General features: G+C 41.7%; 1 protein-coding gene across 1 annotated transcript in view; it reads right to left on the bottom strand.

The window, feature by feature from the left end:
* The window catches only part of CACNA2D2 (calcium voltage-gated channel auxiliary subunit alpha2delta 2), a 441,743-nt gene extending 415,865 nt beyond the window's left edge, over positions 1-25,878 (bottom strand). The window contains exon 1 of the mRNA XM_051985848.1: positions 25,240-25,878. Within this exon, the coding sequence (XP_051841808.1) occupies positions 25,240-25,391 (152 nt within the window). The 5' untranslated portion in view covers positions 25,392-25,878. The remainder of the gene's footprint in view (positions 1-25,239) is intronic.
* Between the last annotated feature and the right edge of the window lie 791 nt (positions 25,879-26,669).

The raw sequence follows: 26,669 nt of genomic DNA, 5'->3' as shown, positions 1-26,669 counted from the left end.
GGGTCCATCTGCTCTTCCTGGATTCTAACAAAGCACCAGGACTTTTCTGAGCTATCCAGGAGCCATCTTGGGAGACCTAATGTCCAAGCTGTCTCTGTTCTTTCACTGTTACTCTTGGGTAGGTTAGTTCCATCTGGAATTATTCTGATTCCAGAATTCTTGAGATGAGAAGAGATTTGAAGAGCCTAGACTCCCGTGTTAGGCAAATGCCAAAACCAGTCATTTCCAACCTTTCTGGACAATCTCCCCTATCTAGAATGGCTCCACAAATGGTTCAGTTGGAAGAGACCCTTCCTTCAAAGTTCAGTTCTAGTATTGCCTCCTCCATGAAGTCATTCTTGAAAATGCCCCCATCCTACAGTGGCCACTGTCCAAGTGAAAATGACCTTTCCCTCTTCAAATTTCTTACACTGCTTTTTCTGGACCTCTCGTGTACCCTCATCATCATTTCTCTTGTATCACAGTTATTTGCATCCTTGTCTTTCCCACTCTCAGATTGTAAGTCCTTTGAACTCAAAGAATCTTCCAAATCTAGAATGGCTTCTAAGATCTCTAATCTAACCTTCTCATTACTTTGCAATTAAAGTTCTCTAAAGGTAGATTTTGTTCTGTAGGGAGGTAGTGAATTTCCTGTCAAACACAGGTTTGCAGCCCATTTGAGATGGATATAGTAAAAAGGACTCACTCTTTAAGTCGAATTTTGGAACTAACTGACCTTTGGAATTCCTTCCAGCTTTGTGGCTGTGATTCTAAGGCAGGGTGCAAGGTTATTTTTTTTTTTTAATCTTTCCTTCTCTATGTCTACCTGGAATAGTCACGTGCATGTAGCATCATAGATTTGGAGGAGTAGGACTTGATATCATTTAACCCCTTGTTTTACAAATGGGCAAACCGAGACCTAGAGAAGTAGGTGCGGAGATACTTAGTCATCTGGATTCTTAGAGGTACTTAGTTATCTGGAATGAAATGGGGGCTGGACTAAATGAACTCTCCAGTCCTTTCTAGTCCCTGACTGATTGTATTCAACTCGAACAACAGCTGGCTATTCCAGGGCTGGCTGCTTCCTTCATTAATTTCCCTGACCCCTCTTCTACAACTTTCATTTTATAAAACCATAACTGGCTCCTGAAATGCCACCTCTCCCTAAGTCTTCATTAACCCTTTGTTCCTCTCTGACAATCAACTGCATGGGGAGGGAGATAAGAGAAACTGAGCCAAGTTCTGCCTTCAGGGAGCTCCCAGTCTGGGGAGAACAAAGTTGCAGCAGCTGCAGTAGACCCAGACCTTGTACTTAGGGAACTTTTAATCTGGGAAAGACAGAGGAGGTATGCACTCCCAGGTCATACCTTCAAGGGATATATATATATATAATGGGAGGTAGGAAGAAGCAAACCCAGAATCTGCTCTGGAGTAGTTCAGTCTGGAAAGGACCAAAGAGCAGTCCAAGGAGAAGCAGACCCGAGAGTCACCTTCAGAAAGCCTTGTCTTGAAGCTGGGACCATGGAGCTGACCAAAGTTCTGGCCCCTTCAGGAAAGGAAGAGTTTGAAAGAAAAAAAAAATCAACAAGTAATATTTTGTCCCACCTAAGTCTTTATGGTTTGGATCAAACAAGAACTGTGGAGGGTCTGAGGGATGAGATATCAGAGATCAGTGTGAGGTTTGTTTGGAGGAGTGAAGGGAAGGTAGAACCAAGATTTTCTACGGGAAACGGAAATTATGCTGGGCATTGGAGGTTGGATAGGATCTGGAGATATGAAGAGGAAACCAGAGGGCACTACGGGTAGGGAAAATGGGAACAAAGGCTGAGAGGAAGAAATGAGCCCTTTTTGTATCTCTCAAGCCCCTTCCTACTGGCTGCTCTTGTCCGCATTGCCACAGGCCCCTACACATGTACATGCATACATAAACACACAGAGCAAGTAAATATTCCATTATCTGGACAGACAACAACTCAACAGTGTCCGGGAACAGATACCAAGTCCCCTACTGAAATCCGATTTGTGCCTTTATCCATGCCCAGCTCCCTCTGGGTTGCAATCTCACGGACTAAAGCAACTCAGCAGCTGTTCATTCCATTCTAAAACAGGGCCCTTCTTTGGCAACAGGAGGGCACTGGTGCCACTGATGTCTCCTGTCTCTGGGAACCTGGCTGACTGTCTCTTTTGGTCTGATGCTTGCCCTGGACTCCCCCTTCTCTGTTCCTCCGTACCCATACCTAGTCTGAAAGCAGAGGGAGGTGTGTAAGGAGGAGCCGGGCCCTGGATTTCTGTGCTTCGCATCTCACCCACTGAGATTAGAGGATCATCTATTTAAAGATGGGGAGAGACCTCAGAGGTTGGCAATATAGTTCAATGCTCTCCTTTTCTTAAAATGAGGGACCTAAGATTCAAAGAAGTTATATAATTTCTCAAGGTCTTCCTAACTTCCATATCTAGCATTCTATTCCACTGCATCCCATGGTCATGAGGTGGGCAGATCAGCAGTTAGCTCCATTCAGCAGGATCAGAATCTCCCACCAGGCCCCCATCATATGCATCCAACTGCAAATAAAATTCATGCTCTTGGCCAGTCTGCGCTCTCTCTCTCTCTCTCCCTCTCTTTCCCTCTCACTCTCTCCCCCCCCTCTCTCCTCTCTCTCTCTCTCTCTTTTTTTCTCTCTCTCTCTTTCTCTTTCTTCCTTTTCTCCTTTCTCCCCACCTCATTCTCTCTCTCCCCTTTTCACTCCCTCCCTCCCTTCCTGTCCCTGTCTGTCCTTGTCTCTGTGTGTGTCTCTGTCTCTGTCTCTCTTTCTCACATACACGCAGACACACATACACCCCCTAGTGCCTGACTAAAAGCTTGGACATCATTGTTTCCTAAACCCTAACTTCTATATCCCTGGACAGAAGATCTGTCTTTTGTCATATTTTGTGCCATGTCTTGTCTTATCCTCTCTCTCCACATCAGGAATTTGATTATTATCTCTTCACAGATGGATCCCAATGATAACAATAACCTAGTGAATTCTCCCTCCCATTGCAAGAATTCAAATGTACTTTTTTTCATTTCATCCTCATAACGATCTTGTTGGTAAGTTCTATGTATATTTATCCCCACTTACAGTTGAAAAAAACTGAGGCTTGCTGTTGTTCAGTTATGTCCAACTTTTCGTGATCCCATTTGGGATTTTTTTTTTAAATAAAGACACTGCAGTAGTGTGTCATTTCCTTCCTTTTCCAGCTCATTTTACACATGAGGAAACTGAAGCAAACAGGGTGAAATGACTTGCTCAGGATGACACTTCTAGTAAATGTCTGAGACTTGATTTGAACTCAGTTCTTCCTGATTTCCTCCCAGCATTCTATCCACTGTGTCACCTAGCTGTGACTTGACTGTGATCATAATTAAGTGTTTTAAGTATGAGAGACAAGATTCAGGATCAGATCAACTCTGCTTCTAGGTTCATCTTTTTGCTTTGCTTTGTTTTTGCCTTGCACACAATGATCCCTCTCAAATTTACAACTCTAGCCTTAATCTTTTCCCTTAGTCTAGGCCCCCATCTTCTTGGATCCCTGCTAATGCTTCAGACTCAGCATCTTGGTGTGCCAGCAAAGCTGGAGGATCACAGGTGAAGCAATTAGTACTTGTGGGACTCAAGTTTCTGAGCAATAAAATAAAAAGTTGAACTAGATGACCTCTCATATCTCTTTCAGTTCAACATCTATCCTCTTGGATCCAAATTTGGGGTTATTATAGTGATACAACACAAAGACTACTAGATGTCTTTGTATTGTATCACTATAATAACCCCAAATCCTACTAGATAGGAAATCAAAAGTCCCAGGCTCACATTAAAGCTGTCACTTATATCCTCTGTGACCTCAGGAAGGTCCCTTAACCTCCACTTTAGAATGAGGGGTTTGGACTAGAGAGAAATCCTCTATGATCCCTTCCAACTGTAAATCTACAATGCTATGATTCTCCCTCCATAAACCCACCCATCTTTGCTTAAAATGTCAGAGACATCTTTGATTCTCTTCTTCTATCTCTATCTCTAATGACTCTCTCTAACCCCACCTCTAATTCCAATCAACCACCAAGTCTGGTTAATCCCAAATTCCACAATGCCTTCCAAATCAGTCTCTTCCTCCCTATCACTCTAGTTCAAAAATCCCTTATTACCTTTTGCCTGGCTAATGTAAGAGCCTCCTCACTTGACTCACTGCCTACAGCCTCCTCTGCTGTATCCTTCACAAAGCTGCCAAATTAATCTTCCTAATTTATAGAGTCAACCGTGTAACTCTCCTACTCAAAAATCTTCAGTGGCTCCTTAATTCTTCTAGCATTAAATAAAAACTCCTCAGCCTGGTATTTAAACCCTTATACAATTTGCCTCCAACCTACCTTTCCAATCTCATTTAATTGTGCTCCATTTTACAAACAGTATTATGGCAAAGAGATGAGTATGTGTTTCCTGATTTTGTCTTGCCCCTTTTCACCCCTGGGAAAAGCTGTTCCCTTATGTTTACTCACCTCCACCTTTCAAAAATTCTGTTCCTTCTAATCCCAGCTCTACCATGAAGCCTTCCCTGATCCCTCTAACTAAAAGTGCTCTCCCCACTTGAAATGCCTTACAAAGAGTGAGATTTCATTTTCTACATTTCTATCTTCAACCTAGCACAGTCCCTGGTACTCAGGAGGTGTTCAACACTTTTTGCTTGATTCTCTCCTCAAATTTTCCTAGAGAACTTTGGCTGGATGCCTATTTTGTTGCCCTCTTGCCTACTTTATATCATACTTATCAGTAGATACGCCGTGGCTCTTGCAATAAAATATGAACCTCTTGAAGGCAGAAAGTACAGCATTCCTTATCTTTTGATACCTAACAAGTAACATAGCACCTTATACGGGAAGCACCACTAATGAATGGTTGTTGACTAAAGAGATCACAATTTCTCTGCATTGGGAAGGACCTCTGGGATCATCTGATCTAATCTTGCTTCTGCTACAGGAATCCCAATGTTGCCCAGGACTTTGTCAGGAGCTGTCCTTGGCAATTCCCTAATTCTCCCTGGGGGTATAATTATTTGTGTCTTTAGAATGTGCAATCCTCAGAACAGGGCCCTATTGAGCACTATAGGTCCAGGACTTAGTATAATACCTTACATCCCAGAGGTGCTTAAGAAATGTTTGCCCAATGAAGGAAATCAAAGCATCTAGATTGAAAAGGGATTTTAGAAATCATCCCATTCTGGCCTTTTATTTTCCAAATGGGGTAACAAGAGGTCCAGGGAAGTGACTTGCCCATAGCAATATAGGGGATAATTTAAGCCAGAATTTAAATTCAGGTCCTCTGACTTCCTAAATCCAAGATTTGAACGTTGTCCTTTATACTACCTAAGACACTAGATGACACAGTGGACAGAGTGCTGGAGCTGGAGCCAGAGAGATTCATCTACCTGAATTCAAATCCATCCCCACTCATGAATTAGCTGTATGGCACTAAGCAAGTCCCTTATATGGTGACACTCACCTTTAAGGACAACATCCCTCCCAAACACCCATCCAAGACTTGGAATTTATTTAACTTCTCAGTCCTCATATTGCTTATTTATAAAGAAGTTGAATTTATAGTCTCTAAGACCTCTTCTAGTTCTAAATTCTATAATCGTGCATCCAGGGAACCCTCAAAAGACATCCATCTATTTTATGATAGACAGCTGTAGTTCTACAGTTCTTCTAGCTAAAAATCTGCTTTTTTTGTATCTCTCCTTCCATCCCATGCTTTATCACTCCTAGTTCAATTCATCAAATATTAAGTAGATACTATGTGCGAGGCACTAGGTAATCAATAAAACCCCCAACAACTTTCTGCTTTCTAAAATCAAGCAAAAGTAGTCTCTTTTCTTCCAACAACAGTCCTTCAGATATCATATGTATCCTCAAAATCTTTTCTTTGACAGATTGATCCCCATACTTTTAAATACTCCCAACTCTGGGTTGCTCTAATTTATCAATGTCCTTCCTTACAATGTGAACCCTGACCTATATATAATACTACAGACTGTTCACACCAGGATATAGAGCCTCCCCCTGAACCAAGCTGAATGATGCCTTGGAATTTGTTGGCTGTCATTAATAACATTGAATCTAGGTCTTTAACATGCATCATCTGACCTTTTCTGGGTAATGTTGGTCAAATCCCTTTTTCCATGTCATAAAGCAAAGAGGTAAGATTCAAACTCCCAGGATTTTGCTTAACATCTTCTGAAGTTTCAGGGTACTTTGAGGCAGTTCTTAAAGTCCCAGAGATGTAGCTACTGTCTCTGAGTCCATGAGTCCCAAATCTATATATCTAATCCTTATCTTTGTCCCATGCATCGGGGTCACATCTTCACCTGGTTGTCTGCTGGGTACCTCTCCTCAGATCTTCTACAAATAATCTCAAACTCATATCCAAAAATTACCTCATTATTCTTTTCCCATCCCAACCCTTGCATTTCCATACCTTTCCTCCAGTCTTCATCTTCCTTTGAAGATCTACTCTCCTAGTTGCCTGGAAACTTTGGCAGAATTATCTGTTCTAAAACTTCCTGGTCTGATGTTTTTCTTCCTTATTTGCCTTGCCATCTACTTTGGCATTCACTTTGTCACTTATTTTTACATAAAATCAAAATCATTTCTTGGATGTTCCTCATCGATCTTCAGAGTCCTCCCCTTCCATTTGGCATCCTCTTCCACTCTTCACTCTGTCTCACCTTCCTAATCAGTCTCCAAGTCTCATTGCTCTGACATTCTTATCATTTCATATCCATTTGCCCTCTAAGTCTACCACTTCCATGCTAACTCAAGCCCTCATCACCTCTCACCTGGATTGCTGCAGCTTACTAATTGGTCTCCCTGCACCTAGCCTCTTCCTTATGTCCTCCATCCTCCACGTGCTGACAAATTGATTATTACTAAAACATAAGGATGACTAAATCCCTCTCCTATTCAGAAAGCTCCCTCCCCCCTTTGCCTCTTAGAATCCTTCTGTGCCTTGTCCTTTCAAAAGGCTTTTCCTGTTCCCCCATTTGTTAGTCCCTCATCCTCACATGTATATCCTAGAAATCACTTTGTATTTATTTGATCTATATTTTATCCTTAATTACCTGTTTTCCTCCAGCAGAAAGCAAGCTCCTTGAGGATAGGGATTTTTTTTTATGTTTATCTCTAGCATCTAGCACAGTTCCTGACATGTAATAGGACAAAAAAAATGCCTGTTCATGGATTGATTCTGAGCCTTATTTTCCGCTTCTATAAAATGAATGTAATACTTCTACTACCCGCCCCACAAAGTTGTTGGGAGGAAAGCACTTTGTAACTTCTTTTAAAGCAGTACAGAAATGGTAATAAATATGAGTAATTAGCAATACTGCTTTCACTGCTAACATTGTGTGACCTTGACCAAATTATCAAACCTCTCGTGAAATGGCAGTAATCATATTATTTACAACTCTTCGGGTTATTGTCAAGACCAAGGTACTTCGCAAGCCTTTAAGCACCTTGGAACTAGAGTTATTATTACTGTAAACTTGTAAGGTATGAATGAAGACTCCACCGGCCCGTTTACAATCAAGGATAACCTCCTTAGAATTCAGCAGCTCAGAAATACAAAATATTCTTCACTGATGCCTTGGGGGGGGCAGAAAGAAGGGGCAATTTCCCCCAATAACCTGCCCAGTTGCCATTGAAATACTACTTCCAAACTCCCATCTTTTCAGCCAAGGAAGCTACACTCAGGCACAATACATTTTAAAGACAGCTAATGATAGAGCTTTCTACAGTATATATCTTAACAGCAGCATCATCATTAGCAACAATAATGTCATTGTAGAACAGAAGAGAACTACACAGATCAATGACCACTTACAATTTTATGTTTTCATGAGTTGCTATTGCCAAAGAACCCACCATCCAGTGGCCAACCTTCCTGTGATGAGCCTCTATGCTGGTCCTCAGAAAGCAGAGTCAATCTATTACCAAGGCTATACATGAAGTCTTTCTAGCCTGGCAAACCTGCCAAAGTGTAGCTCTGCTAGCATGGTTTTCTAGAGCCTAGGGTCATCTCCATATCAGGATGAGGCATCAGAGTAGAATGTTCTGCAGTGATGTTAACAGAGTGGCAGGAAAGGAGAAAAGAGACGCTACGCATTCCATAGTTTATAGAGCATCGTGTACAAATCTTAACTTGAGTATTGGCCCTCTAAAATATGAGAGTGTTATCCAAAGACCAAAAAGGGGACACACTGCTGGAAGAGCTCAGTTCCATCGATCTTGACATTTTGGCTATAAACCAGAAAAAAAGAAGTAGTGGCTATATGAAAGATGACTCACAGGTACTCAATCCATGGGCAGGCAAAGAGAAGAATTGGCAGAGTTTGTCTTATCTCATGCCCAAAGATAACAAGGAACATGATTTCATGCGGCATTTGGCCATCTTGTGTTGCAGTATTCATGATCAGTATCTGCACAAAAAGTACCATAAAAATAATGCCAATTTAGGCACCAATGATTGTTGTACAGGATGAAGTAGTACAGAAATGATGAAAACCTCCACTACCAATCAACACATACTTTGATACCTGGTGACTTCAACTCCAAAGTGGGAGAGGTGAAGATGGGGAGAAATATATCAGAAAACAATAGTCAGGAAGAAGGAATGTAAAAGGCTGAATACTTGTCAATCATACGGAAGTCTAGCACCTTTGTATAATTAATACTTTCTTTGAGAAAAGAATTGGAAGAAAACTGGAGGTGGTGAATACCAGATAATATTTTTTAAAATGAAATAGATTATATTTTTAACAGACATGAAAGGGCTCATTATTGATGTGGGAGTTGACCTTTAATGAGCTTTCTATGTAGAGTTGGACCACTGACTTGTTAGAGCAAAGATTGGTATTAGTTTAAAAGTCAGAAGAAAAAATAGCAATGAGAAAATTATAGATGACATGAATTTGGAACAATTTAATCCTGAAATTTCTTTCTCATATTTTATTAAGACCAAAAAGATAATCAAGAGGACATCAATATTCACAGTTCTATATGTTCACTTTTCCATATATTCACAAAATCTGTATGGGACTCCTTATGCAATGCATTTATTCATGCATCAAGGGTATTTCCAATATGGATATTAGTTAGCTATTACAAATGATTCAATGGAACACTTCTTTACCATGTTGTAATCAACTTAAAGCTGTACAAAGTAATAAAATCTCACAATGCTTATATTTTTTAAAATTATGAATAAGTATTTAATTCATTAGAACCAAAATGCCAACTTTAAGCTTCTTTTCAAACAGCATCTTTGATCTATATGCCAAAGTCATTCAAGATTCTTGAAATAAGCTAATAATGGAAGCATCCTTGCTCAACTAAGCAAGAATCATAAACTATAGGTGTGACCTAAAACAAGGAAAATGATTATGGTCCAAGGAATTTAATATGGTGATGGAAGAGATCCAGTGTAATGCCCAAGTTAGAGAGGATTCCCTATGAATACAGATGGAAAAGTCTTCCAGATAATCTTGTCTGAAGATATCATTCTGGTTGCATCAAGACCAATAACACTGCACAGCCTCCTAAAAAGATCTATAACCAATCAAAAATTTCAACCTGGTCATCCAACTAGCAGAGAATAAGTAGATAAAGATTATCTATTGCCCAGGTTATAACATGATAATGCTCATCCATTTATTTATTATTTTTATTTATATATGTGTGTGTGCATATCTACACACACATACATCTTGTAGAGAGTACAAATTGATAAGGTGGACCCAGAATTAAACAAGAGAAAGAGAAGAGCAAGCTGGATTGCCTTCATGAAACTGTAAAGTTCCTTTAATGACTCCAAGCTTGTGTTGGGAACAAAATCCCATCTTTTAATACCAATAGTCTCCTACGGTTGTTGTATGGCCATGATGCATGAATTATAGCAGTCTCCAAAGAACTGAACATGGTTATCATGCAGAAAGCAGTTACATGGTGGTCATGAGCAGGCTGAAGCAGATGAACAATGAGGAAAATCAAAAAGAATAAAAGTAAAAGGTGCCATCAGGGAAATGTATGTATGACAGATGGAAAAGATAGTCTGGTCACATTACAAAGTTAAACAATAACAAAGAGATAATATGACGACTCCATTGCAATTCTCATGATGTCAAAAGTACATTGGATTGCTCTCTTATTTCTAACTTACTGGGATGATAGAGACAAGATATAGTCACATGCGATGAGCAAGCATGAATAAGTTGAGATATATATTGTTGGAAAGAACATTCAGATTGATGAGATCACTCATCTCGATGGTCTATGATTTCGTTGTTATGGGCACACCTTCCAATAGAATAGATCACAATTATCAATGCCTTCTCAATCTATGAGCCTTTTCTTATAACATAAATGGTCTGCCCAATGGGCTGCTCTTTATTAGGTTTCTAGAGATCATATAGATACCAATAAAAGTCCGTAGTTATCCATCAATTATCTTTCACTCTTACAATGTTATATAACTGATATAAGAGATCAGTTATATATTTCATAGGATCATCCATTTCAAGCTTAAGGACCTTGGAAGTAATTCTATTTAATCTTCCCATTTTATAGATTTCTTTGATAATCTTTGAAATCATTTTCCACATGAAATTCAGGCATGAATTGTTGAAGTTTACTTATGTTTCCTCCTCCTTATCATCATCACAGTTTTTCATCTTAATAACAATACAATATTTCTGAAATGCCTTTCCCATAATATATATGTAAGAGAACTAGCATTATTAGTCCTGTCTTATAGATAAGAAAACTGAGGCTTAGAGTAGAGAAATGATTTGTTTAGAATCATATACTAATTAGTGCTAGAGCTGGGTTTGAACCCAAATTTCCTGATTCCAAATCAAACTGTTTTTCCACATGTATGTATGTATATATATACACATACACACACACATACACACACATATATATATATATGCACAAATATACAAAAATTAAGGTTGGTTTTAATCATATCTGAGTTTTAGTACAAAGAAGGAATAGGAAGAAAAACATTTTAAAATCATCACATAAGTTTAAGCCATTCCCTTTTCTGAAGAAAAATATTTGTCATTTTTATTTATTTTTTGAACAGGTGTCAATCTCTAAAATGAATGACCTTTAAGACTTCAAAGTTAGCATTTTAGAAAGAACAGACATCCTGTGAAATCATGAAATTGGGGAAGAGAACACAGGCTACAAAATTCAGTTATTGCAACTCTGAAATGCCACACTTGGGGATAGGAAGCTACTACCCTGACAGGGTGTTGCTCCTAAATGATGAGATCAAGGGCCCCAGAAATATAAGCATGTGTATTCACACATGGATGTATATATAGAATTTCTTCCTTCAACCTGTTTACAAGCCCCTTGATTTGGATTTCCTTTACTTTGGACTAAGGCAGTAGGTAGTTTAACCAAAATCAAACAAAAAATGGAAATTCCCAGTTTACAAAAACTTATACACACACACACACACACACACACACACACACACACACACATCCCATTCAGTAAATATTTATGCAAAGAACTGTCCGTTTAATGAGTATTACTAGTTGAGTAAAGGGGATGGATTAGACTAGGGCTTCTTAAACTTTTTCCATTAGTGACCCTTTTCACCAAGAAATTTTTATATAACTCTGAATATGTAGGAATATAAAATAAGCATACAAATCAAACATTTACTGATAACAAATTATGATTTCACAACTCCCACATTCAATTACGAGACCCCATTGAGATCATGAACCAGAATTGAAGAAGCTGGGGATTAAATGACCTCTAAGGTACTTTCCAGCTCAAAAATTCTGCAATTCTAGCTTCAGTAAGTCACATTGAGTACATAGGTCACTAAGTTTATTTAAGATGATTTGAGTTACAGAACTTTGAACAAGAGTTAGAATACTAAGTCCAAGCCCTAACCTTGTCAAGGATTTGCGTCTACGATCCTGGCCATTTCCTTTGCCTTTTGTGGATCTCAGTTTCCACTTTCATAAAACACAAAAGTCATACTATGACACTAAAAAATTAGAGGAAGGGTGATTGCATTGTCAAAGGATTTTTCACTTTACAAAATAATTCATCAGAGTTCCTTTAAAAGCAATGGACTCTGCTGATACATTTGAAATGAGAATCAATTTATTAAAGAAAACTGTATTTATAGGAAGGCACGTGTGTTTGAAGAAAAGCCTTCCTGTGCCACCATCATCTTAAAAGGGTAGACAGTTATAACTTTCCATCTGATTCCAAAGTTTTGTATATCCTGACACAAAGGCTTACAAATGTGAGTATACACATCACGATAGTTTTATTTTTCAGTGTATGAAACGAGTCTATATTTTCCAAGCTGAGAGCTGGCATTTACCTCCAAGGTAACTAGAAAGAGAAATGACAGAGATGTGTATACTTCTCCAACACAGAGAGACAAACTGGGAAACCAAAACATCAATCTACCTCTAAGTGTTTTCTGGGTAACTCTGAGTATTCAGCTTTTTGTGTGACCAGATGATGTGGAAGAAAAAAGGGGGAAAAAAGCCTTTTCCTCAGGGAATTCACTCATAGGGGCAAAGAAGCATAATTAATTCAACAAACATTTATTTAAAATCTATTATGTGCAAGAAGGTGCTTTATTAGATACTAGAGATATGAAAAAAAAATAGTCCCTGCTTTTAAGGAGTTGACATTTTATTGGAAGGACACAAAAAGGACTCCAAAAAGTACAATGAAATATCATTTGAGCAGAGAAATAGAGAGAGCATAAGCAACTGAGCTAAGATTTGAAAGAAGACATGGATTCAGAAAGGGGAAAATAAATAGGAAAGGATTACAGAAGAACTCTCTGTGCAAATGCAGGGAGGTAGGATATAAAATGTCATGTTTCAGGAGCAGCAGGTAGAATAGGATCATAGAATATGGTATTCAGAGCTGGAAATTTCCTTGGAGATCTTTTAGTTCAAGCCTCTCATTTTACAGATTAGAAAAATGAAATCCATAAAAGTTAAATAATTTGCCCAAGAACACATAATATATTGAACACAAATAGCTTGGTTAAAGCCTGAGTAAACCAATAAACCAATTAATACAAGTCAATCTATCAATTGATCAACAAAAATTTCCTAAGTCTGTCACCTTCCAGAAATTTTGCTTCATGCTGGGGATACAAAACTAAAAATTACATAATTTCTGCTCTCAAGGAGCTTATATTCTATTGGGGGAGACAAGGTGGCCAAAACAGGAGAATCAGAAAAGGCTTATTGCAGAACGTGTTAATCACAGAATTTTGAAGGAAACAGAGGATTTTACAAAACAGATTTAAGTGGAAGCTCATTCCATGCATAGGGTACAACCATTACAATGTGGAAGGAGGAATTGGAGAGACGTGCAAGGAGGGAAGCAATGTGGATAGAGCCTTGATTTTGGAGGTACGGGAACTGGCTTCAGATCCAACCTCTAGCAATTACTGTGAGGACTTCCCTGGGTCTTAATTTCTTCGTGTGAAAAATGACTGGTTTGGACTACATTGCTTCTAGGTCACTCCCAGGTCTAAATGTATGGACATGTAAAGAATGGCTAGACCGTAGTGTGTAGGAAGAGAGTAATGTATAATAGAGTTGAAAGGTAAGTTGGGCATCATATCATAAAGAGCTTTAAAAGCTATATCTTTCTAAAAAAATAAAAAAAAACTTTCCAGTGTTCTATAATGAAACAAAGCTCAAAGAACAAAATGGAGATAGATTGTAGAGAAACTTAAATATTAGAAAGAGGAATTTGAATTTTGTTTCAGGTAGTGGGGAGTCATTGAAAGTTATTGAGTAGTGATATGGTCAAATATAAAGTAGGAAGATTATATTGCAAGCTCTGTGAAAGAAGTATTGAAGTGACTGGAGACAGAAAGATAAAAGAGGAACAAGTCCTGACAGAGCCCTCAAAATCTCAGTTTGAGGGTTGGGAGACAAGAAGTAACAGAATAGAAATAAATCCAGGCTCTGTTCTTGGGTATCCTAATCTTTTACAAAATGACTTGTCTATGATCCCTGAGGAGTCAGTGAAGATGGAAGGGAGATAAGGTCTTGCCCAGATCTATCTCTTATCCATATGACATTAAGCAAGACCCATCCCTTCTTTGGGCTTATTCAAGGTATAGATTAAATAAGATCATTTCCATGGATTCAAAATCAATATAAATACAAAAGGAATTGGGAGAAAATATAATCCCTATAGTTTGGTGATATCAAGAGAGTTTCCTGGAGGAGGTGCAATCATTAATCTAGGCTAGAAAGTTCAGGAGAATTGGAGAGGCAGAAATAAGAAGAAAAGAAGAAAGGATATTCCACATTGGACAACAGTTGACCCATAAGAAGAGTAGCTGAGAGAAAGGAAGATGGGTTCTCACTGAGGAAGCAATGAGAGAAATGGTTTGATAGACATGGAAAGGAGGCTATTTTCTTCCCTCACACATTTACTATTTCTTGTCTCTTGGTAGAGCTAAAATTTCCTCTTTTTTAAAAAAAAATAAGAAATCATTTCCCAAGGGGAATTTTAATGATCAGTAGGAAACACTTTAACTTCCACCCCTTTTTAGTTAAACAATTAACACATCACCAGTATAAAGTGGGCCATAGTCACAGATTTCCTTTTAGAAGTTCTCTCAAGCTGGGGACAATGAGGCAGGAATCCCCATGTGCCTCCTTTCTGTAACAGCTCTGAAGATAGTGAATGAAATCTTCTAGGTCAGGGCTGCTTGCCTAAACCTAAGATATGGCTTTATCCAGGCTGAGGAGACATAATGTGTGTATTTTGAGGGGAATGGATAGAGGTGAAGTAATAGGATATGGACTAATAGGCAGATCTCCACTACTAATGTACTGTGTGACCTTAGGCAAGAACCCTTAAAAACAGAAGGAACTTCAAAAATCATCTTATCCTAGTATATAATCAATAGGTATTTATTAAGTATCTACTGTGTACCAAGCATCATGCTGCTAGGTATTGGAGACACAAAGACCACCAAAAAAGTAGCCCCGCCCTCCAGAAGCTTATTGTCTCCTGAAAAGAGCCTGCACACAAATATATACAAATTATTATTTTTTTTTAAAAGCAAAAATCAAATAATCTTAGAGGGGAAGTGCTAACAGCTTGTGGGCAGCAAGAAAGGAATCAAGTCGGAGATGTTGCTTGAGCTAAGGTTAGAAGAAGCTAGGGATTCTATCTATGAGGAAGGAGCAAGTTCTTAACATCAGGAACACTGTATTCAAAAACAAGGAGATGGGAGATGAAAGGTTGTGGCGGGACCACAGTTTGTCAAAGGGAGTAACATGTAACAGGCCTGGAAAAAGGCCAAACTGTGAAGGCTTTAAATGTCATAGGCAGTTTGTTTTTTCATCTCAGAGGCAATAAGGAGCCACTGAAGCTTTTTGAGCAGAGAGATGCTCTGTCAGACTTGTGCTTTTAGGAATATCAGTTTGGCATCTGTGTGAAGAATGGATTATAGGAAAGGGACTTGAAAGTAGGAGAATAATTAGAAGACTATTGCAACAATCCAGGTGAGAGGTGAAAGAACAGAACGAGGAGAAAGAAAGAACTCCATCAGTGGAGTGGAACAGTTGCAAGAGATACTGTAAAGAGAATTTACAAAGCTGCAACTGATACAACCAATTAGATATGAGGCACGAGGGCGAGTGAGAATTAAGATTATAAAGAAGAAGGAAACAGGACGGATTGTGTCCCTCTCAACAGAAGCAGGGATATTAGGGAGAGGGATGAGTCTTGGGAGAAAAGATGATGAGTTCAATTTTGGATACAGTTTAAAACGCTCAAATAGATAAGAAACTAGAGCATAGATATGTAGACCTGGAAAGTATCTACAGAAGGATGATAATTAAACCCTTAGGAGCTGATAAGATGATCTTCAGATAAGAAACTTTGGTTAAGTGACTTGTTCAAAGTCACACAAAACCAAGATTCTTGATTTTTAGAAAGGTTGAGAGAACCAAGAATTTAAGATAGTTTTGCCAACTGCAGGGAATCCTGTTCTCAAAAAGGAACTCAGAAATCATCTAGTCAATACAGATGTACAAGCTGAGGCTTAAATAGAAGGAATGATCTACCAGGTCATACATCAGGTAAGTAACAGAGTAAGGATTTTAATAAAGATCCTCAGATCCTTCAGTTTTTCTAGTACTTTATAATATTCCTTGAGACCTAATAAGGAATCAATGACATGAAACAAAATCCAACAGGAATGAGAGATTTGAATAATATGGCAGCATTTAAAAATTATCTCAATATTTCTGGAACTCACCTTTGTTGGCTTGTAGGCTCATTTCCAAGTATGTGCAACTTAATTTTTTTTTTAACAATCAGCTCTCCGGGGGGGGGGGGAAGCATATACAGTACACACTTCTAAGCTTTATTAACATTGAATTATTAACAATTTCACCATCTCTTTTTTAGATCAATAAATCTGATTTGTAGCATTTGCCAGTTTCCAAAGTATAAATGCTCATACTGAAAATTTAATCATCTCAGGATGGTACGAGTAGATTCCAGCATACCCTTGTACATCTCCTACTGCTGCCCACCACATTCCAACCAAAGAGAATGATTCCAAGGAGTCTATCCATCTATTTCCTCTTATCTATCCATCATCTGCCTGCTGAAATCCAATTTATCCTTTTACGGTAATTTGTCCCAATTCCCTTTAGCTAGAGGTGAGCATTACTTCTTTGGATCTGGCCAACATATACATATAGCTATGTATGGCTATATCACTCTTTACTAAATTATAAGCTCCTTCTGGATGTTGTGGTTCAGTCCAAAGAACTCTCTAGTTTTGTGTTGAGAATAACTGTATGACCTTGAACAAGTCAGCTCCTATTTCTCTGTCAAATGAAGAGATTAGAAATTGATCTCTAAGCTTCCTTTTAACCTATAAATGCTATGATCCTCTTAACTTACCAACCCCCCACACAACCAGAACAAAACAAACAGTTTAGAATAATGGGCTGAATCTGGAATCAAAGAACAGGCTCCAATCTCAACTGTGCCACTCAGTACCTGTGTGACCTTGACAAACGGCTGTATTTCTCTGGATCTCAATTTTCTCTACTATTACATAAGAAGACCGAACAAGATAATCTGTTGCCTTCTGAATCCAAATTCTAAAATCTTAGAGCAGAAATCATGTCTTAGCTGTATCTCCTCAAGTATGGGGAGCTACACATAGTCAATTCTCAATGAATGCATGCATCTTGAACAAAATATCTGACAGACTCAGTCAGCTCTACTATACATGACTCTGAATCCAAAAAGAAATACACAGACACACTACCCAGGAGCTAAAATTGGATGTACCCTCTGTCTCCTTCTCTAAGATACCAGATTAAAATAACTGTGTAATTGGTCTGCAAATATTTCTTTATCTTGGAAACAAAATCACAACCCTCCAAGTTATGCCTGATTTAGGGCTGTGTTAATTCCCATTCACCATAGTGGGTCACTGCTATCTGACTGAAGCCACCTTTGGCTTTCCAAAGCTCCATTCCCAGAAGGATTGAAAGATCTGTCCTCAAGTTTTCATTAATCCACAAATAACCTACTCAACAGGTATTATTATTGAGTGTGTGTGTTAAGGAAAGGGGGGAGGGGGTACAGGGGAAACCAGAATTTCAGACTTAGTGGGAAGAAAAACAGGATAGGAATCAGGGGAGTTGAATTAGTGTTCTGGCATCACCACTAATCCTGAATCTCAGTTTCCTTCTCTATGAAATAAATGGAATTATAGTATTATAGATTTAGAAATGGAAAGCACTTTCAAGGTTACTTAGTCCAACTCCTTGATTTTGCAGTGAAGGAAACTGAATGGAGGTTAAGGTATTTTCCCAAGGTCACAGGAGATCACAGAAGCCAGTTTTAAATCCAGATCCTCTGATTCAAAAGTTTAACACTTTTTCTGAAAAATTTCTTTCCAAATTGAGCTTTCTAGAAGTACCTTACATTCTGTGTTCTCAGGTCCACTTAAGTCAAGTCAAATCAGCAAACATGTATTAAATGCCTACTGTACAAAGCATTATGTTAGCTTTGGGGATAAAGGCAAAGAAAAAAAGGGAGTTTTGTCTTCAAGGAATGTCCTGGGCTGACAACCTGTATTCAACTACAGACATACAGAGTACCCCATACAAATAAATACAAAATAATTTCAAGATGGAGAAATGCTAATATTTGGAGGAATGGATTAGTAGAGGACTCATGAATTCAAATCTGGCCTCAGACACTTACTGTGTGGCCCTACGTAAGTAATGTATTTGTTTCAATTTCCTCATATGTAATGAGCTGGAGATAGAAATGGCAAACCACTATCCAGTGTCTTTGCCAAGAAACCACCCAAATAGGGTCACAAAGAGTCGGAAACAGTTGGAAAGATGAGTGAACAACAACAAAATCGTAGAGAGGTCAAGAAGGATGAGCACTGAGGAACAGCCATTGAATTTAACAGTTAAGAGTCCATTGGCAAGACTGGAATGGAGGGGATGGACTTAGTTCAGCTTAGAGACTGAGAAATGAGTGGGAGGTGAGGAGATGGAGGTAATAAATGCAGACAACCATTTCTAGGCCTTTAGCTGTGAGAGACAAAGGAATAGCAGAATCAACTAAACGATTATTTTTATGTATGGGTTAGGTCTGGGGGATTTTACAAAAAGGAAGGAGTCAGTAGATAAACAGAGGCTGAAGTAGAAAGAAAAGGAATGATGAAAGGGGCAAATTCCTGGAAAAGATGAATTAGGATGGAATAAAGAGTACCAGGTTAGCCTTGGCAAGAAGTCTTACGTCTTCATCAGAAACCAGGGCAAAGGAAGATCGAGTAGGTAATGTTAAAGAGTGTGGTGTGAGTGATAGATGGCAAGGGGGAGAAGATACTTCAGAGAGTTGGGATGTAAAGTCTGCTGTTGAGGGCAAGGGGGAAAGATGATAAAGGAGGCTTGAGAAGGAAGAAGAAGATCTGGAACAGCTACTGTAGATAGTATGATTGATAGAAATCCAATCAGAAGAATAAAATAATTATTGTGTACCAGTGAGGATCCAGTTGAAATTAATTAACATCAATTTATAAACTTCTTTGACACAGTCTTCCGAGTGAATGAGAAACTGTAGTTAGTTGGAATCCCACTCAAAGATTCTATAAATTGAGTCTTAAGGTAAAACAAGCTAGATGTTTAAGTAGCAATAAAAAGAGATCATTGATGGATACCTTTAGAATGTCCCATTTGCCCATAGATGTAGATGGTGAAGGGGAATATGTATGTAGTGATAGGTACAGGACTACAATCTTGAGCAGAAGAGAAAAGATCTTAAAGCTAAAGTTTTGGAAAGAAAAGGGGGAGGACATTAAGAATGTAAAAAAGAACCCTGAGACCTAAGAAATAGTGAGGAAATCCCTAAAGCTACCTAATCATTCAGTCCCCTTATCATTGATCCAGGGCTGATTACTGACTGAGATCAAGGAACATTTATTAAGCTCTATGCTAACCCTCAGGAGCTTACAATCTTGTTTATGCTGACAAAATTCTAAAAACCCACAAGAAAAACAGAGGAAAAAATAAAATCGAGTGTTAGATAGTTTGGGAGAGAGTATATTATCCTACAGCAATTGAGTTTAAAGGTTCCATGGTAAAAATGGATTTAAGATGAGTCCTGAAGGAGTCCTGAAGAGAAGACTATTAGGACATTCTAGATAGGGAGAGTGGCAGGAAAAATGGACCAGAAGAAGTAATAGGGGAGAGGGGTGGGCAAAGAAATATGAAAAGGAGGGAGGAGGAAAGAGCATCATGGACAGTGAAAGAACACTGGAAGTAAGAATGTGAATCCAGGTTCTGCTGCTTCTTACTTATATGACCTTGGATAAGTCAATTTCCCCTTCTCTCTGCATTGCAGCTTCCTCTTCTTGAGGAGATTGAACAAGGAAATCCCTAATGTCCTTTCACAAAAGGTTTCATATCACTATGATGCTATTCAATTTTCCTACATGATCTCTTAATTCTGGAGGGATGGGGTCTAGCATCCTTATAAGAAATGACACATCAGCTAGGTGCAAGTCAAAGCTAATCTGGAATCCATGGAATTTAGTGGGTTTTTTTTTTCAAAATAAATCTTCTTATTTATTTTAGTGAGAAACCATACTGGAATACCAAATATTCTATAAATACAGATTCCCCCCCCCAAGATGCAGCAAGTGGAGGAAGAGGAGCAGTGGGCCTGTGGCTCACCACTAAATGTTCCCAGATTTACTAGTAGCATTATGCACCTGGCAATTTTGCATCCAAGCAACGGCTGAGAAGAGCCATGCAGGCAAAAACAAACTGATAATAAAGAAAGAAGGAAAGAAAGAAAGAAGAAGAGAAGCTAAGGATTATGATGTTTGGGGTATGGTATAGGGGATGGGCTGGCATTCCATAGCCATCATGTGGTGGTCTTGCGGTGAGCCCATTTTGCTGTTTCTTATCCCTTCTCCCAAGTGAAGGAGGAAGCTGAATTACTTGATAAAGGTTCTCCCCTGCCCCAACAGATGTCCTCCAATTAACCCTAACCAGAGGGAAACATGGCCCTATGGAGCAAACACCCCCCTCCCCAGTAACTGCTCATTAAAGGGGCTGTGTGATGGGTCAGCCAGCTGTTGGAGGCTCACACGAGGGAAGGGGATCATCCTTCTCTTCCCACTCTCCTCAAATCAAAAGCTAAATTCACCCTGTCTACCACTGCCTGACCAGGGAGAAACACCCAGACATCCTGAAAGTCTCAAATGGAAACCAGTGATCTTGTCTGAGCCAAGCTCTACCTGATTCTGCAGCAAATGGAAGCTGTGAGAGCCAGATAAGCAAAGGATGAGAGGGGAGAAAAGAGAGAAAAGGGAGGAACCAGAAAGCAGAGAGAGAAAAAAAGGAATGGAGGGAGAGAGTAAGGAAGAGAGAGAAAAAAAGAGAGGGAAATAGAGATGGGGAAGAGAGAGGGAGCAAACAAGATTTCAAAGGCTACAGGTATCATAATAGGTCTCATACAAAATAAGACTAATTGGAACATGGAGGAGTATTTTCTCCCAACTCCCCTATCCTTTGAAGGGGGTTCAGAGAAAGTGTCACTTAAAAAAAAAAAGATCTTAAACAGTCCACGATCTGGTAGAGGAGCTGTGCTATAAACTCCTTAAATGGTCTGGTGAAGCCTGTGAACCTTTTCTCAAAACATTTTTAAATGGACAAAATAAGATGCATAGGATTAAAACCAATTACTTTAAAATATAAATTTATATTTTTATAAACTATTTTTCAAAAAGCACATCCATGGACACCAGTTTAAAAGCATCTGATCTAGAGAATGTCCTTTACTATGGTGGCAGGGGATACATATCAAAGGGGAGAAACTAATTCCCTAGCCCAGAAAAAAAAACCCAATAAAATCTAAACCCAAATCTCTTTTTTCCATTAGAGTACATATAGGAAATCAAGATGCCTGGAGGTTTTCAGAATTAAAAATATATAAATAAATTGCCCCAGATCCCAAACCACAGCCCTGACATAATGGGGAAAGCTTGAAGCAATTTGGCACTGATGTTGTTATCGAGGCAAGACTAAAGAGAACGGCCCTCTACCTGAAAGATGCACCGTCTCTATCAAGGTTCATTCCACCGAACCATCTAATTCTGGTGATTTATGGCCAGGGAAATTGTCCGGGAAGTTTACCTCCTCCAGCCTGTCTGTTCCTCTCCTAGGAAATAATGCCTCTATCGGAGACTGTGTCATTATGGACCCAAGAGCCAACCCTACCTAACAGATGTGAGCATAGCTTCTTTTGCAGTTTTCTGGGGGAGAAGGTTTCAGCTTTGCTTATAGCCTAGCCAATATTCTCATAGGTAAAGACCTCTGTCACCTGTCCCTTGACCCCTCCAGGGTGACCCTGCAATTTCACACTGCCAACATCACGGCCCCATCAAACAGGAGGGCTCTGTCTTCCATCTCTGAGTTTTCCACACTTCAGCAAAAGCTGATCTGTTCTTAAATCAAGACTGGCAGGGTGCATGGGAGAAATGAACAATAGGGAATTCTCTTTCCTTTTTTTTTTCTTGGAAAGGGCCAAAGATCAAAATGACACCTGTTTATAGAGGGGCATGGAGAGAAGCTGCTCACAGAAACCAGGCTAGAAAGGGGTCTCACTCTGCATTCCAGGACCTTTTGACACCAACCTTCCTTCCCTCCCTCCTCTCTCCTCTTATACACCTTGACTCTCATTGATTCTCCAATTATGATTTGCAAGATATTATTTCAACCTCCTCCCTAACCCACTTCATGAACCTAAACTACAACTACAGAGAAAGCTTGAAGCTTTCTCTGAAGACTCATCTGCATGCCTGCTGATTTCCCCATCCCCAGCACCGGTGAAATGCTGGCCCATCTGTACTGTCTCAGGGTCTAACACCAACCATTTTATGAAAACTTATGTATGCACAACCATCGTCTGGGCACCACTGCAGGTTGCAGGGAGAAATCGAGCAAGCGAGAGACGTCTATTTTAAACCTTGACTAGAAGAGCTAAGAACTGGCTGAAAAAAATAATAATTGTGCTTTGGCCTGAGCTCAGCTTTGTGAAGGAGAGAGAGAGAGAGAGAGAGAGAGAGAGAGAGAGAGAGAGAGAGAGAGAGAGAGAGAGAGAGAGAGAAAACAAATAAACAAACATCGCAACAATTCCCTGCCTCTTGCCTATTTCAAATTTTAGTTTAAATCAGTTCTAATCATTTTAAATTAGAAGGCAAGAAAAACTATAACACTGGAACTTTATCTCCTCCAATTAAAAAAAGAGTAACAATAAAGATACTTGCACAAATAAAATGGAATTTGCAACCCTGCTAGAGATGAGATGAGATACATTTTCTGAGTTTGATTTTTGAGGACCTGTAACTATTTGAAGGTTTTTCCGAAATGGTGATAGTGTGCCCCTATCTCGGCAGAAAAGGTCAATACATTTCTCTCCTCTTTCAGAGCCCATGCTAGCCCACTGAAGAACCCCTCTTTCCATTTTTCTCTGGTCCCTTCCTCTGGCAATCTGGCCTCCTGAGGGCAACAAGAGGTAGATTCAGAAGCGTAGACACATACAAATGACTGGAGCTTTACCGGGCTGCTGGCTAAATAATTGCTTGTAAGGGCTCTAGAATACCTGCACCTTTCAAGAGTCCTTCCCACAGACAAGGATCATCACCCATTGGGGTTGTTAGTGTGTCAGACACACAGGAGGATATATGAATTTAAACATCCACGTCCGATACCAGACTGCCAGATAAATTATCCACATTAAGCCTAATGGCCATTTTAAACTAATACCTTGCTCCCCAGATAATACTCATTTGTTAGTCTGCTTCAAAACTACCTGGCTATAGACTCAATCTTGGGGACCAAACAGAAGTTAAAGTTGTAGCTGGGCTCCCAAGGGTGTGAAACCCTTCTGCCAACATTGTCCTTCATGAGACCTAAAGGGTCAGGCAGAGGCTGATTAATAACCACCTTTTAATTCTGAACCTTGGTTCCTACAGAAGTCATGAGATAAAGTGCTGGGAAAATCACCTTTTTATTAGAAGCTGGGAATAAGGCCTCAAACATTTGACAGAGACATAAGGATTTAGAGAAGGAGGTGGCTGTGCAAAGGGAAAAGCGAATTCCTGGCTCCAACCAAAATGTTTTCTCTCCCAACCGCCTTCCTAACTCATTCAGCATCCTTTTTCAAAGAGATAATTAAGAGCATTAAACACCAAGGTGCAGGAGGGGATGGGGAGGGGTGAAGAGAGGATGCTTTATGAGCCTGCAGATAAGGAGCAAGGTGTGACCATTGAGGGATGGGGGGGGACGACGCTTATTTAAAAAGACCAAACACAGACTGTCTCTGGGGAAAGGGGACTGTGTTGAAGGGAAAGACCAGGTTGTAGCTAGCGCTAAAACTCTGCCAGGCAGGCAATCAGAGGGAGACAGACAAAATACCAGACACACTGAGTGCTCTCCATCCCCGAATATACCTTTCTTTCCAACCCTCTTCTCTGAACAGAGACTTTCCATCCAAGGGGCTCCGGTCACTCTGGGGACAAGCAGAAGTGTGTGCGTGTGTTTTGGGAAGGGGGGGACCGGGAGGAATGAATGAACTAGGTCAGCTTCTTCGTGCTCACCCTAAGAAGGCTCAGGGTTGGGCTCCCCGACTGTCTGTAAACATGCTCCCCCCCCACTTCTCCAGACCGAGCTCACTCAGAGAGAAAGAGGGAGAGACAGAGACAGAGAGAGAGAGAGAGGGGTGCGCTGCGCAGAGAGAAATAGAGATGCCGAGGCTCGTCATCTTCATGAACTTTCCTATTTTCCTCCCTAGCCCATCTCGATCTACTAAAGAATAGGGGTTCTGATCTCAGCTCGAAAGCTTGGTTCTCTTTCTGCATATCCCCGACCAGGGAAAGGATTGGGATACCGATGTCCATCTGGGTCGATCCCTTTTAGAATGAACTAAGCAGCCCCTGCAGCTTCACTTAACCTATCTATCACTGATCCCGACATTCCCCCTCTCCCTCTTCCTCCCTCCCTGTGCTACCCCTTCTCTATCCCTCTCCTCCCCTCCGCCTCTCCCACTCCCCTTCTTTCTTCCTGCCCTCCCCCTTCCCCCTGCTTCTCTCTCTCTTCTTTTCCCCTCTCGGCCTCTTTCTTCCTCCCCCATTCCTGTTTCGTCTCCTGCTCTCTTCTCTATATCCCTCCTTTCTTCCCCTTGTCCCCTTTCCCTTTCTCTTTTCGTTTTTCTCCAGCCCGAATCCTCCCCTGCGTCTCCATCCTTTCATTCCTCCTGTTTCCCAACCCTTCATCCCGTTTCCCTCTCCCCAGTCTCCTCTGAACCCGCACCCCTTCGTTCCCGGGAGCGACCTCTGCCCCTGGCCCCGCTGACTCCAGAAAGTCGGCGGCGGCGGCGGCGGCGGCGGCGGCAGCGGTAGCAGCTGCGAACAGCGCAACCTGTCTGCTCCCCAGCCCCCTCCCCTGCCCTGCCCTGCCCTGCCAGGCTCGGTTCGTCTCAGCTCCGCTCCGCTCAGCGCTCCGCCGGCGGCTGCAGCCGCTGCCGCTGTCCCCACCGCTGCAGTTGCCGGGGCTAGGGATGCCTGGCTGCGGCCGGCCACTTACGTGTGCTGCTGGGGGAAGCTGTAGCCGCGGGCGCCGGGCACCGGGAGGACGAGCAGCAGCAGCAGGAGGTGGAGGTGGAGGTGGAGGTGGCCGCCGCCGCACAGAGCCCGAGCGAGCGAGGAGGCGCCGCAGGTCGGAGCCGACACCGCCATGTTTCCATGAACGACTCCGCACCCAGCGGAGCAGAGCGGAGCGCAGCGCAGGCACCTCGGACGGGGAGAAGCTGGGGGACCGGCTGGGGCCAGGGGCCGGGCTCCGGGCTGCCTGCTCGGGCCTCGCCTCGCCGCTCTGCGCCCCGCGCTCTGCACGGCGCCTTTGCTGCGCTGTCCGGAGTGCCTGCCCCGGGAAGGCAAGGCGAGGGAAGGCGAGGCAAGGCAAGGGAAGGCGGCCCCGGACAGGAGCAAAGCTCCGGGGCCGGGGCTGGGGCTGGGGCTAGGGCTGGGGCAGCGGGCTGCGCTGCGCTGCGTTGGGCTGGGCTGGGCAAGGCTGGGCTGCGCTGCGCTGCCCTGGCCGATCAGGCTGGGCTAGGCTCGGGCTTCCGCCGCGGCCGCTGGAGCAAACACACTGAGCGAATACAAACTGATACTTTCCTTCAAATATGCAGCCGCCAACCTGCCCGCCCGTCGCCGCCGCCGCCGCCGCCGCCTCACCCTCCGAGCGGCCCCCCCGCCTCCCCCCGCCCCCCGGCCTGGAGCCGCGCCAGTGCTTTGCTCGGCTCCAGAGCGCCTCCTTCCCTCGCTCTCGCGGCCTTCCACCACTCCCCCCTCCCGGGCCGCTCCGCTCCACGAGCCGCCCGCGCGCGACATCGGAGCCGCGCGCGCGCTGGGGAGGGGGGGGAGGAGGGGGACTGGCGACCGAACGAGGCGGCGGTGGCGGCGGCGACGAGCCGGCCGGAGCTGCAGCGCGCACCCGGCCCCTGCGCGTGCCCCTCACCTCGAGCTGTCTCAGTCCCTCCGCTCCCACGCGCGCACACGACCCTCCTTGCACTCCCTAGAGCCACAAGCCGCCGACCTGGACCCTGACACTGTAGGGAAAGTCAGTCGCAGATCCCTATGACATACACACGTCTTCACTCGCTCTGCCTGTCAGGGCCTTCACAGTGAAGTCCAGTACAGTTTGTCCTATGCACGTCCCCCAGCTCATAACCCCGCTAAGCCTGGACCCTCCACACCTCCGGGGCTCGGAGAGTTCTCAGGAGAACAAAACCAAAGCAGGGGCGGGCTGGGTACAACCTAGTCGCCTAGAGTCAGAACTGGATTAAACCTTAGAAACCATCTAAGTTCTTTTCCCCCATTCTTCCTACAGAACCGGGGAAGTTCCTTAACCTGTTTGCCCAAGGTCACAAGGTGGTTAGCGGGCAAAGGTAGGATACAAACCTTTAATTCCAAACGGAGAACTCTCTCCATTGATCCACACTGCTATCTTAAGTA

The sequence above is a fragment of the Antechinus flavipes genome, chromosome 1, assembly GCF_016432865.1.
Source record: "Antechinus flavipes isolate AdamAnt ecotype Samford, QLD, Australia chromosome 1, AdamAnt_v2, whole genome shotgun sequence".
Lineage (NCBI taxonomy): Eukaryota > Metazoa > Chordata > Mammalia > Dasyuromorphia > Dasyuridae > Antechinus > Antechinus flavipes.
This window is presented reverse-complemented; position numbering and strand designations above follow the sequence as displayed.